This window comes from Pristis pectinata, chromosome 11 (genome assembly GCF_009764475.1).
Source record: "Pristis pectinata isolate sPriPec2 chromosome 11, sPriPec2.1.pri, whole genome shotgun sequence".
Classification (NCBI taxonomy): domain Eukaryota; kingdom Metazoa; phylum Chordata; class Chondrichthyes; order Rhinopristiformes; family Pristidae; genus Pristis; species Pristis pectinata.
Genome location: NC_067415.1, coordinates 28662371 through 28676436, shown reverse-complemented (window position 1 = coordinate 28676436; position 14066 = coordinate 28662371). Strand labels below are relative to the sequence as shown.

The window sequence follows — 14066 nt, the reverse complement described above, 5'->3', positions numbered from 1 at the left end:
CATCATGCTGTGCTGTGGAAGAGTCATGTAAATTCTCTTTTCACTCACAATCAGTTCTTTAGGCCATGATTTCTTTTTTCTACCTCAGCCTTAAAATGCCTACGGATCTTTTTGTCTGCCTATTCAAGTTGCCACAATGTTTCTATTCCAGGAATACAGGCAATGTTCAAGATTTATTAGCTCTTGGGTCTCCTGGTCAATCTCTTCAAACCAATCTTGAGAGTTTTCTGGTGGAGAAAACAAGAGACTCTTCACAGTGCAAACTGGACATTAAAAGACATGCTGTGGTTCCTGTTAGTTAGGAGTTGTCAGGTTGATTTGCAGATACTGAATGAATAGAGCTTTCTTTGCAGGGTTTTGTAGTTCTCATGGAACCATACATTATAACCTATGTGCTAGAGTCCAACATAATCCCCAGGTAAATCCTGTTCCATCAAATTTACTGATTTACTGAAGCACTTCCCAAAATTAAGTCATTTTGCAATTTCTCACACAGTAGTAGAAATAAACATATTCATTGATGCGTGTGCTTTGTTTTTATCTAGCCAACATGTGCACAACATATGTCAAAAAGCCAATCTAAATAGTCATTTGAAGCAGACTGATTCTTGCATGCAAGGCATACATACAAAATGATATGTAATCAGTGCTTTGGAAGTCAGTGAAACATCTATCGTGTTAAGTAAAACTCTCCCCAACCAGTTAAGAAACAGTGAAACTTTAAATCCTCAGGCTCACCAATGCCAATTTATTTCTTACCTAAAGATAGTAGCTGACAAGACTTGCCAAAAATCAACAAAAGAGCCATTTTTCTTGCATAACAATGGCGAATGAAACCTTGTTCATTTCAACAATATCTCAACAGAAACTAAACATTATCACCGAAACAAAAGCCAAGGAACATTCTTTTTTAACAATTAGCTTTATTTTCCTTTGGAGACTTAGTTCTGCTTTCTCATAGTATAGAAGAAACAAATAAGAATAAGACAACATGCAGTACAGGGAATACAATGCAAGTCTCTTTCCAAATACAATGTTTTCATTGCAGGGTGCCACAATTATTCAAATAGTGTTAATAGGCAACAATACCACAGTCTGTTAGGCAGACTAACCTAGATTGAAATTTCAGAAACTACACCTTTTGTGCTTATATTTGAATTATTAGTTTGCCTTTTGACATATGCTGATAATTGTTTGTCCAATGATAACAGTATCAGATTAATTATTGATGAAAAAAATGATTTGTGTTCTATTTTTCAAGCAATATTTTCCCATTCATAATCACATTGACTCTACTTTCCATTTGCTTTTCTTTCAGCTTGTTCCAATCACCTTTGTGACATTATCATGAATTACCTTTTGCCACAGGTTCACATGTGGCAGTTGAGATAATACATAAGATTGGTCTTTTGCCAATCTTTCAAACTGACCATGATCACATTATCAAGACTAACTTCATGAAATGTTTTGAACTAATTCACCAACCACCTTAACAATACTTTCAGTATCACATGACTGGAATATTTATACAATCAAACTTTCATGATCTTTGAGGCAATCTAACTGGAAATATAGGTGCTGTTTTCTGATACAGTGACTGCAATTGGTCATGCTATTGCATGAACAGTAAGAATGATGGAACCATTTTTATTGCCAGTTTAATGCTTCCTTCACAACAACTTCACATGAAGCCATCCAAAAGCTCACAGTTTATGCAGTTTCTAATTATTCGACAAGGGAAAATAGGTTACAAATTACTTAAAATGTACTCAGATTGTTGGCCATCTCCAATCTTTTGAGCAGCTATTCACAAATACCATCTAAAATTTCTAATCCTTGCAGCCTATGGAAGCCCTCCTACTGCAAATTGTAGGTATAATCAGCTATAAAATTATGTTGAAAAGAAAGATAAGTGAGGAGGCTTGGCCAGGCAACTTCCATCCAGGTCAATTATAGTATGAAAGCCTTTCAAGAGTTTTGGAGCTTCAAACTGCCGCAAGCCACTTGATATGATTGTGGACTCAGCCAGCTCCATCACAGGCACACCTCCCCCACCATCAAAGACATCTTCAAGAGGCGGTGCCTCAAGAAGGTGGCACCCATCATTAAGGACCCTCACCATCCGGGACATGCCCTCTAAACATTACTACCATCAGTGAGGAGGTACAGGAGCCTGAAGACCCACACTCAACATTTCAGGAACAGCTTCTTCCCCTCTGCTGTCAGATTTCTGAATGGTCCATGAACACTACCTTATTATTCCTCTTTTGTGCTATTATCTTTGTAACTTATAGTAATTTTTAATGTCTTGCACTGTACTGCTGCTGCAAAACAAGTTTCATGACAATATATCAGTGATAATAAACCTGATTCTGATATGAAGAAATAAGTATTCCACCAAGTACAAAGAGTGTACTTCATCTCCACCCCATCCCTCTCCTTTAGCCTGTTCTGGAGGATGCCACCTCTCTGAAGCCTTTCTTTAAGCAACTTAAATTAACGTTCCCCACCAATACCTAGCATGACAGTCAGGATTTAGGGCAAAGTTACAGCCTATTGTGAAACTCAGCATCTTCCAACATTAGAGCTATGGTGAATCTAGTGTTAATCTTGCTTCTCACCAATCCAGAGCAGCTTGGGCACTATTTCCTAATCATACCTGCTACAAGTCAATAATGACTTGAACCAATCCACGGTTCTAACACTGTGCTTCCTAGGTATCATGTGATTTGTATCAAGCAGATGTCATGTGTTTTTCAATGTCAACATTGAGTGATAAGATTTTCCAGAAATTTTAAAATTTAAACAACCTTTTCAAACAAAAACACAAAAACTTTTGAAAGTAAAACAACAGTGAGTGAAGCAGGGGTTAGACACTGTGGCAAGATGCAGTTTTTGGAAGGGGTTGTGAGAAGAGATAGAAAGAGACTAGAGATTTGTAAGAGATCTATTAGCACCTGAAAAGCAAACAGCTTGTGTTCTTGACCTTAACTGAAACCCAAGTTTTCATAGCACAAATTCTATTTTCCTAAAAGCAAAAAAATCTATTGCCCACAAATCAGTTCCTTCAAATTGAAAATCAATTGCTAGTGCCAATACTTTATAAGCATACTCTAATCAACAAAGATAGGCAGAGGATACTATTCAATCTTCAAATAAATGGCCTAGTCTTTCAATAAATGTTACTTCCTCACTCATCACCTATAAAATCCATTTACACTGTTCTTAACCTTAAATGAAAAGATCTTAAATCTATACAATGATGAGTCACTATCCACAATGACTGCAAAACCACATACAGTGTCCTTCCCATGTTACGAGCACCTGATTTATGTACAGCAAATGAGTACTTGCAGGGATAGTGAGATAGACTTGCAGGTCATGGTGGGCTGCAAGCATCTTCTGCCATGTGGGAACTCTGCTCGCAGCAATATCTGAATAGACAAATACCCTGGTTTAACCACACAATGCCCTTGGTTAGCCAACGTTTTTGTTTAAATATATTGCCAGGAGGCCACATTTCTGACTGGCAAACTGTTTAGATTACGAACAGTTCTCAGGAACAGAACCTTGTCATTCCTGCTAACCCTGTCATACAATGCTAACAAACAGAGGAAGTGGATCATCCAAAATTGTGCAAATGGATAAGGCTGCAACATGCCCAAGATGAGGTGCTACTTCTCAAATTTAGGTTGGTTCAATATAACAGTGCAGAGGTCACAGATGGATAACTCAAAGTGAGACTAGGATGAAGAATTAAAGAGACAGGCAACTGGAGGCTCACAGTCACCCATGGGTTGGATACAGGTGTCCTGCAAAGTGGTTGTCCAGTGTTCGTTTGGCTTCCTCAGTGTAGAGGAGATCACATTGAGAGCACCAAATGCAATACACAAGATTTGAAAGTACAAGTGAATCACTACTACACCCAGGAGGTCTGTTTCAGTCTCTGGTTGTTGGGAAGAGGTGAAAAGGACAAGCATTGCATTCCCTGTGGTTGCATGGAAAAGTGCCAAGAAAAGGAAGGTGTTTGGTGGAAATGGATGAGCAGACTAGGGAATCGAAGGGAACATATAGTCGGAGTCACAGAGATACAGCACAGAAACAGGCCCTTCAGCCCACTGAGTCTGTGCCAACATCAAGCACCCTTTTTTTTAAGAAACACAAATCCTACCTTAAACCATTTTATTCGCCTCACATTTCCATGTTGTAACCCCCTTCCCCTGCCCCATATTCTACCCCTCATTTGTACACTACAGGCAATTTACACAGCCAATTAACCTATCAACCAATTTGGGATATGGGTGGAAACTGGAGCACCCAGTGGAAACCCACAGTCATTGGGAGAATGTACAAACTCCATCAGAAGTCAAGCTTGATCTGGGTCAATAGAGCTGTGAGGCAGCAGCTCTATTAGCTGAATCACTGTGCTGCCGCAGTACAGTATCTTTTGAGTGTTGAAAAGAGAAGAGGATGGCAAGATGTGTCTGGTGGTGGAAACTGTAAAGGATGACTGGTTGAATGCTGGGGTGAAAAATGAGGATCAGGGAACTCCAGCATTTCTGTTATTATTTCAGATTTCCAGTTCTGCAATTTTTTTTAAATTTTAAACCTACCAACCAGCAAACTTTTCACATGTGCAAGGAAACTAGAGTATCCAGGAAGGTGCAAACTCCCCACTTACGAATGAAATCAGTTCTTAAGAAGCCATTAAATCGTCATACAACATCCAAGAGTCTGGAAAAAAAACTCAGCAGGTCAGACAGCACCTGAGGGGGAAGGGGGCAGTGAGGAGAGGAACAGTTAACATTTCAGGTCTGAGATCCTTCATCAGAACAGAAAAAGAAAGAAACAAGCAAGTCTATGTAGCAGAGAAAAGCTGGGGAGGGTGGAACAATGTGTTTCTCTAAATGGGTGAAATAATGGGACAGGCTAAGATACGATTCTACTTCTTTCTGTAACATGTTGCTAATAATTATAATCTATGCAAAAAAAAGGAAAAAGGATTGCAAGCAGAATTTTTTTTGAGGATGTGACTAAACACATCGATGAAGGGAGAGCAGTAGATGTAGTGTATATGGATTTCAGCAAGGCATTTGATAAGGTACCCCATGCAAGGCTTATTGAGAAAGTAAGGAGGCATGGGATCCAAGGGGACATCGCAATGTGGATTCAGAACTGGCTAGCTCTCAGAAGGCAAAGAGTAATTGTTGAAGGGTCGTATTCTGCATGGAGGTCAGTGACCAGTGGTATACCTCAGGGATCTGTTCTGGGACCCTTACTCTTTGTGATTTTTATAAACGACCTAGATGATGAAGTGGAGGGGTGGGTTAGTAAGTTTGTGGATGACACAAAGGTTGGATGTGTTGCGGATAGTATAGAGGGCTGTCAGAGGTTACAGCGGGACATAGATAGGATGCAAAGTTGGACTGAGAAGTAGCAGATGCAGTTCAACCCAGATAAGTGTGAGGTGGTTCATTTTGGTAGGTCAAATATGATGGCAGAATAAAGTATTAATGGTAGGCTCTTGGTAGTGTGGAGGATCAGAGGGAACTTGGGGTCCGACTGCGCAGTTTGACTCTGTGGTTAAGGCAGCATATGGTGTATTGTCCTTCATCAATCGTAGAATTGAATTTAGGAGCCGGGAGGTATTGTTGCAGTTATATAGGACCCTGGTCAGACCCCACTTGGAGTACTGTGCTCAGTTCTGGTTGCCTCACTACAGGAAGGATGTGGAAGCCATGGAAAGGGCTCAGAGGAGATTTACAAGGATGTTGCCTGGAATGCGGAGCATGCCTTATGAAAGCAGGTTGAAGGAACTTGGCCTTTTCTCCTTGGAGTGAAGGAGGATGAGGGGGGACCTGATAGAGGTATATAAGATGATGAGAGGTATTGATCGGGTAGATAGTCAGAGGCTTTTCCCCAGGGCTGAAACGGTGGCCACAAGAGGACATAGGTTTAAGGTGCTGGGGAGTAGGTATAGACGAGATGTCAGGGGTAAGATGTCAGGAGTGAGTGCGTGGAATGGGCTGCCGGCAACGGTGGTGGAGGCGGATATGATAGGGTCTTTTAAGAGACTGTTGGATAGGTACATGGAGCTGAGAAAAATAGAGGGCTATGGGTAAGCCTAGTAATTTCTAGAGTAGGGACATGCTCAGCACAGCTTTGTGGGCCAAAGGGCCTGAAGTGTGCTGTAGGTTTTTCTATGTTTCTAAAAATGGCCAGTTCTCATACAAACAGAAATACAAGTTATCTAAAGCTGGAAGAATTTGAGAGTGGAAGGCTGCAAAATAACTAGAACATAGAACAATACAGCACGGGAACACACCCTTTAGCCCACGATGTTGTGGTGAACTAATTAAACTAGTAATTAAAAGCCTTACTAAACCAGCACCTTCTGCCTACACAAGTCCATATCCCTCCATTCTCTGCATATTCATGTGCCTATCTAAGAGCCTCTTAAATGCCTCTATCGTATTTGCCTCCACTACCACCCCTGGCAGTGCATTCCAAGCACCCACCTCTGTGGAAAAAAAACTTGCTCCACACATTTCCATTGAACTTACCCACTCTCACAAATGCAAATGTATTAGACATTTCGGCTCTAGGATAAAGAAACTGGCTGTCTACTCTATTTATGCCCCTCAATCTTATAAACTTCTATCAGGTCTCCAGAGAAAGCAACCCATACTCTCCTCATAAATGTGCCCTCTAATCCAGGTAGCATCCTGGTAAACCTCTAATGCACCATCTCCCAAAGCCTCCACATTCTTCCTATAATGGGGTAACCAGAATTGAATGCAATACTCCAGATGCGGCTTAACCAGAGTTTTATGAAGCTGCAACACAACTTCCTGACTCTTGAACTCAATGCCTCAACTAAAAAGGCAAGCATGCCATACACCTTCTTTACTACCCTATCAACTTGGGCAGCTACTTTCAAGGATCTATACACTTGGACCCCAAGATCTCTCTGTACATCAACACTATTAAAAGGTCTCCCCATTAACTGTGCACTGCAGTCCCTTTACATTTGATCTCCCAAAGTGCAACACCTCACACTTGACCAGATTAAACTCCATCTGCCATTTCTCTGCCCATACCAGCAATTTATTTAGTAAGAAGTAAGGTGCTGTCCTTTGAATAGACCTCATTATAACAATGCAGGAGGCTAAAGACAGAAAGGTCAGAGTGGGAGTGGGATGGTGAAATTAAAGTGGCGGGCAACCAAAAACTCAATCACTCCTGCAGACTGAATGGAGTTACCCCACCAAGCAATCACCCAATCTGCATTTGGTTTCTCCAACATAGAGAAGGCCACATTGGTGAACACCAAATGCAGTACACTAGATTGGAAGTGCAAGTAAATTGCTGCTTCACCTGGAAGGACTGGGTCTCCAGATGGTGGGAAAGGAAGAGATGAAAAGATAGGTGTTGCACCTCCTGCATGAGAAAGAACCATACATTGGAGTGGTAGATGGGATGGAAGAGCAGACCAGGGAGGTAGAAAAGGAGTGATCATTGTGAAATGCTGAAAGGGAGAGGAGGACAACTGTTTGGTGATGGAATCTTGTTGGTACTGGTGAAAAATTGCAAAGGATGATCATTGAATGTGGAGGCTGGTGGGGTGGAAGGGAAACTACGTTCTTGCTCTGTCCAGGAGGAAGAGGTGAGAGGTGAGGTACAGAAAATAAATGAGGTGTAGTCAAAGGCTCTGTCCACTGTGATAGAGGGGAAGGCAAGGTTAGGAAAGAAGGAAGACTTTTCAGAGCCACCTGTGCAAAATGGCTCATCAGACAAATATGCTAGACAGAAGAACTGAGAGAATGGAATGGAAAAGTCCTTACAGGAGGCAGGGTAGGAGGACATAAAATCAAGGTAGATGTGAGAGTCTATGGGCTTGTAGTGGATGTTGGTCACTAGCCTATCCAGAGATGGAAATAAAGTGATCCAGATAGGGAAGGGAAGAATCAGAGATGGGCCAAGTAAAGGCGAGAGCAGGGTGAAAATTGTCTGCAAATGTAATGAAATTTGAGTTCTGCATTATACAGGAAGTACCAATGATGTACCAGAAATGAACATTAGGGAAATGAGCCCAAGTAGGAATGAAACAAGAGTCTTCTGCGTATTCCACAAAAAGACTGGACTAGCTTGGGCCCATGGAAGTGCCCAAAGCTACATGTTTAATCTGGAGAAAGTGAGCTGAATTGAAGGAAACGTTGTTTAATGCAAGGACAAGTTCAGCCAGATGAAACTGCATGTTAGTTGAGGAGAATTGGTTAGGCCTCCATTCAAGGGAGAAGTGGCCAGCCCTCAGACCCACCTGACATGTGACAGAGCTGTCGAGAGATTGTACATCCATAGTGAACATGAACCAGTTAGGATCAGGAAAATAGAGAGAGCACACAAAGCATCACAGAAGTAGAAAGGGACTGCACTAAGTAAGAAAGAATGGAGTCAATGTAGGAAGAAATAAATTTGGTGGGGGCAAGAGCAGGCTGTAACAATGGGTCTGCCCAGACAGTCCTGCTTGTGGATCTTAGGTAGAAGCGAGCTGTGTGAGGGAAGATCTCCCAAGGAAATGAAGTCTATGACTGTATGTGAGACAATAGCCTGATGTTCGATGGTTGTCATGGTCCAGAACAAGTGTCTGAGAGCTCATGTTTGACCTCTACAAAACAGAGACCAATACATCAGACTATCACAGCGCCACCTTCGACAGCATATTTAATAACAATGTCAGGGTTAGTATTTAGCGAACAGAGTTCTGCAAGTTCAGAGGGCAGTAGGGTTCTAGCGAGTGAAGAGAGTGGGAAGAAAAATCAAGCTGGTCCAAGTCCCATCAGCAGTAACCAATGAATAGATCAAGAAAAGGTCCAAAGCCACAGGGAGGTTCCAGGTGAATGGGGGATGCTAATTTTTTCCCCCGCATTTTCTATTTTTATTTCAGATTTCCAGCACCTGTAGATTTTTTTTAATTATCATCCTAGCATCAGTGACTTATTCAGCACCTTATTTTTTCGTGTTGTCATGAGGTCTCTCCATTGTTAGGATGTATCTGCAATGAAGCACAATGTTTGACAAATATGAGTGAATTAAATGGTAGCGGCTCTTCCAGAAAACATGATGCCATTGACAAGGACATAATAAAACGAGATGACCATGGTCAAACACACCAGTTATTAAGCATGCTTTAGGGTTAATCTGTTCCAATAGTTGGGACAATCATACAATTCAAGGCACAAATTCTGGAACATGTAAAGTGAATGGCAACTATGAAATCGATGACTAAACAGAACACTGGCATTAAAAGTAAAATGGAAAAAACTTAATTTGGATCAGAGTCCAAAATCAGTGTTATACACTAATTAACCTAATGTCAAACCCATATCAAATTCTACCACGACCTCTGGCAGCACATTCCAGACATCAACCACTGTCTTGTATGTAAAATAAAATACCCTCAAAACCCCTATGAATCTCCTACCTCTCACCTTAAACAATGCCCTCTTATTTTTTGATACCCCTACCACAGTAAAAGATTTTGACTACCTACCTTAACTATGCCTCTCAAAATCTTGTATCTCTATAACATCACTCCTCATCCTCCTTTGCTCCAGGGAAAACACACCCAGCCTATCCAATCCTTCCTCATAGCTAAAGTCCTCAAATCCAGGCAACATCGTGGCGAATCTCCTCTGCACTCTCCAGTGCAACCATATCCTTCCTATTGTGCGGCAACCAGGAAAGCACACAATATTGGTATTGTTTTATTATTGTCACTTGTACCGAGGTACAGGGAAAAACTTGTCATGCATACTGTTCGTACAGATCAATTCATTACACAGTGCAGATACACTGAGTTAGTACAGAGTGCATTGAGGTAGTACAGGTAAAAACAATAACAGAATACAGAGTAAAATGTCACAGCTACAGGGAAGTGTATTGCAGGTAGACAATAAGGTGCAAGGTCATAAGGTAGATTGAAGTCAAGAGTCCATCTCATCTTAAAAGACAAAGACTCTTTCCATCATCGACAAGGCATTTACCAAAAATCACATTAAATTACATTTCAACTAGTTCCAAATGAAGTACTGACTCCATTCCTATAACCTGTTACTATTAATTCTAAAAGCACAGTCAGCTCAGTTAACAGTGTAAACAAAACTTCATCCTTTAAATAGAATGCTATTTGGTTCCAGGGCCTGCTCTTTCATTACCTGGTTTGCATACTCAATTAACTTAATACTATACTCTTTCAAATCACTTGTTGTAGCATATTTTCCCCAAAAATACACTTTATTCACAAAATGTACACAGTTATACATTACAGAGACTCTATTCATTCACTTTACTGAGCATATCAGAACATTTCTTAACAATATTTACAATTTGTCAACATGTCATCAATTTTTTTTTAGTCCCAAACACCCAGTCAGCAATACTTTACAAGTTATTACACAGGATCTAGTCCTTTAGTGTCCAGTGATAGAAAGACCCTTTTATTGTAATGTTTCCCCATAAGGGTTTCTGTGTGCGAGTATAGGAATGGGAGGATAGGTCAAACAAACGTGTGGCTAAAGGAATGGTGTAGGAGGGAAAGCTTTCTGAATCACTGGAACATTTTTCTAGGGGTTTTCATTCAGGCCTAACATCCTTGCAGGGAGATCCAGAAATTGTGTCTGAATAGGGGGAAAACCGATTTCAATATCATAAAACATGAGCTGGCAAAAGTAGACTGGGAGCAGCTATTTGGGGGTAGGTCTACATCCAATAAGTGGAGTCATTCAGAAGTGAAATAGTGAGAGTTACAGGGTGAAAATTACAGACAGAAAGTCCAAGGAACCCTGACGTCAAAGGATATTGAGGGCTTGATTTAAAAAAATAAAGGAAGCATATAGCAGGTATAGAGAATTGAAAACAGGGGAGGCCATTCAGGGGTATGAAAAGTGTAGAAAGCAAAATAAAATATCATTGACAGACAATTAAGGAAAATGCCAAACTAATTAAGTATGTCAAGGGCAAGAGGGTAACAAGGGAAGGAGTAGGCACATGTGGGACCAAACTGGCAACATGCACATGGAGCCAGAGGGCAGAGATGGGATTTTAAATGAGGGCATTTCTGTTATAAGTCATCCTTCTGTGATATTGGCTGTCTTTTCCCCCTGTCCCTTAGCATACCCTGAACTGCTGTTTGCAACACATCACACTTCCTTGTCAGCCTCTAATTGTCCCATTAACAACTCAGCCCCACAGCAACCCTTGACTTCAATCTTTTGCAGATTTTCCCTTTATCTTATCTATCCTGTTCCCACCTTTTCTGCAGCTTCTAGATTCTCATGCTTAACTCTAGGTGTGAGGGGATCCAAAATATTGTCAGTCAAACCTCCCAATTACTACTGCAGCTAATTTTAGACTATTTTATCAATTTTCCAACACAATGTTATGTTGACACGTATGCAAATCACAGGCTTATCCCTCTTCCTTTTTGTGAGCAGGAATTAACATCTGTAATTTTTCCCCAGGCCTTTAGCCCCATCACCTAAGGATTGGAAGACTGTGGCCAAAACCTCTGCAACTGCCTTTTTTTTAAATTCCCTCTTTAACCTAGAATGCATCTTATCCAAACTAGATGACTTTTCTATTTTGAAGACTACTTATCTATTTTTTATTTAGTCAATATCACCACTAACTTCTAATTTTCTGTTCACTGGCAGTGTGCCTTTCACTACAGAAGAGTGTTGCAAATTATTTAACACGTCAGCTTTGACGTCTGTTTTTCCAATTTGTTCCTGATTGGTCCCGCCATTGTTTTTACTGTGTCCATAAAAGACTTCTGCATTCCCTTTTAGGTTAGTCACCAACTTATTCTTATCATTCTCTACTTGCTCCTCTTATTTCTTTTTAAGTTCTGTATTCAGTTTGGCTCAACAGTTATGAAACTTGTGTTATATCTTACATTATGTTTCATTTCATTCTTCATCATGCAGAGAACTCATCCCCATCAAGAAAATATTCCTACTTTACAAAGATAGTCTCTTCAGTGGGGGCTTCCACAATGTTCACTCCAATTGGTATTTTTTCATTCCAATCCACCTGGAACAGATCCCTTTTTAACTTACTGAAATTATCCAACAATCTAGTTCTCAAATTAATCCTCCTTTAGTTATGTTTACTTTAGATTCCCCTCCCTCCCCTTAAATATTCCACCTGATTGATTCCTGAGACAGTAGGCCCATTGTTTGAGAAGATAGGGTCACCTTGACCTGTATTCACCTGAGTTTAGAAGAATGAAATGATATCTCAAAACTCTGACAGGGCAAAACAGTCCAGATGCAAGGAGGATCTTTACCCCAAATTGAAGCAGAGTTCTAGAACCAGGGCTCACTGTCTCAGGATGCAGGTATGGAGGCAATATTTCTGAATATATATTTACCAAGTAGATATATTTCTTGACACAAAATGCATCGAGGGGTATTGGAAGAGAGCTGGAATATGATTGCGTTCGAGGATCAGCCATGATCATATTGTAGGGTGGAGTAAGCTCAAAGAAATGGCCTACTTCTGCTCCTATTTTCTACATATCTATGTTTCTATGACTACTGTTCTTAAAATACGCCCCCGAAAGATACATGTTCGATTTACCCACTTCACTGCAAGTTATCCCTATCCTTGCACTAAGAATGTGACACTGAATATAATCCAGAAATTACTAGCAAAGGATTTTTTTTTGTTAACACTAACTTTGAAACTCATGAAATACTAACTGGAGCACCTAAACCCATTTCACCTGGACTACAACTTATGGCTGTCCTTCCCATTTTGACATGCTGTTTATATTTTGCATTCTTTCACTAATGTCCTTTATCTATTGGCTGCTGCAGGGACATACCTATATCCCTGATTATTAAATCCCCTGGGTCCTCTGCAGTTCTACATATTGTGCTCAGACCATGCAACACCTGCCTTGGGGGGTTTCAAGGGTTGCCAATATACTCAAAAAAAACATTTAGCATGTACCACATTTCCAAAGAATAACGACAATCCACACCTGACAGCCACCAACTTACCGTAAGCTTTACATTGGCCTGAAATGACTGACTTCAGCTTCCCTCCATGTTTATGTTTCATTCTATTTCCCCATCTGTTAATTATGTATAGCATATTCCTAAATAATATAATCGAATCACTGATGTTACTCTTCCCCTTTACTTTTGTCCTTGAATGCAATTCCAGGCAGATAAGTCAATGGTAAACAAAGTTAATGATTTGAATTTAGTAAATGTGATAAACGACTAAATTCCATTTATCTCAACTTAGAGTAATAATTGTGAATAATCATCATTGCCCATTTAAGAGGCCAAGGCTTTTTTTTGGAGACAACAAATACTTATTACAGCACCATCATCATTGTAAAATGTCCAAACTTGCCATGTAGATGTATTACCAAACAAAATTTGACACCAATCCACAAAAGGATACCTTGGCATAAATTACTAAAACCTTGATCAAAGATGTAGGTTTCAAGGAGCATCCTGAACGAGGAGACACAGTTGAACTTCTCAAACATAGGACATCAACAGCAGAAGACAAACCTAATCAATGATAGCACAAAGAATTTCAGAGATCTGCCAGAGGCCAGGATGGTGCATGGCGGAAGTTCACAGGTTGTAACGTTGCAAAACAAAATTACAGAAATTAACGGAAACAAGGTCATTGAAGGGTTTGAGATAAGAATGAAAATTCAAAGCATTGTCAGATTGGTTTTAGGTCAGCAAGTAGAAGAATGATAAGTGAATGAGACCTACTGCATTAAAATGCAGACAAGAGTTTTGCACAACTCTCCCAAATCATCAATAACTTGGAAATAGCATCAGAAAGAAATGATACAGAATGTATCTCCTTCCAAGTGAGCTATCATATTTGATCTAGCTATTTCATGATGAAAAATCTGAAAGGATCATTAGCTACCCTGTAACTAATTAAATTGTACATTTTTTTAAAATTTGAGTTAAGATTCTTGGACCAACATTCCCCAAGATGCCTTGTAGAAGAAATACCTTCCCATG

General features: G+C 40.2%; 1 protein-coding gene across 5 annotated transcripts in view; it reads right to left on the bottom strand.

Annotated features, from left to right (window-relative positions):
- Window positions 1–14066, bottom strand: part of LOC127575773 (uncharacterized) — a 177643-nt gene that overhangs the window by 160600 nt on the left and 2977 nt on the right. For 2 of the 5 annotated variants that reach the window (XM_052025850.1, XM_052025854.1), the window contains exon 2: window positions 9009–9055. The exons of 1 other annotated variant lie outside the window; for it this stretch is intronic. In XM_052025850.1, the coding sequence (XP_051881810.1) occupies window positions 9009–9029 (21 nt within the window). In that variant the 5' untranslated portion in view covers window positions 9030–9055. Of the gene's footprint in view, window positions 1–9008; window positions 9056–9553; window positions 9625–14066 lie in introns of those variants that run through there. 2 more of the 5 variants (XM_052025851.1, XM_052025853.1) reach the window with 2 other exon arrangements.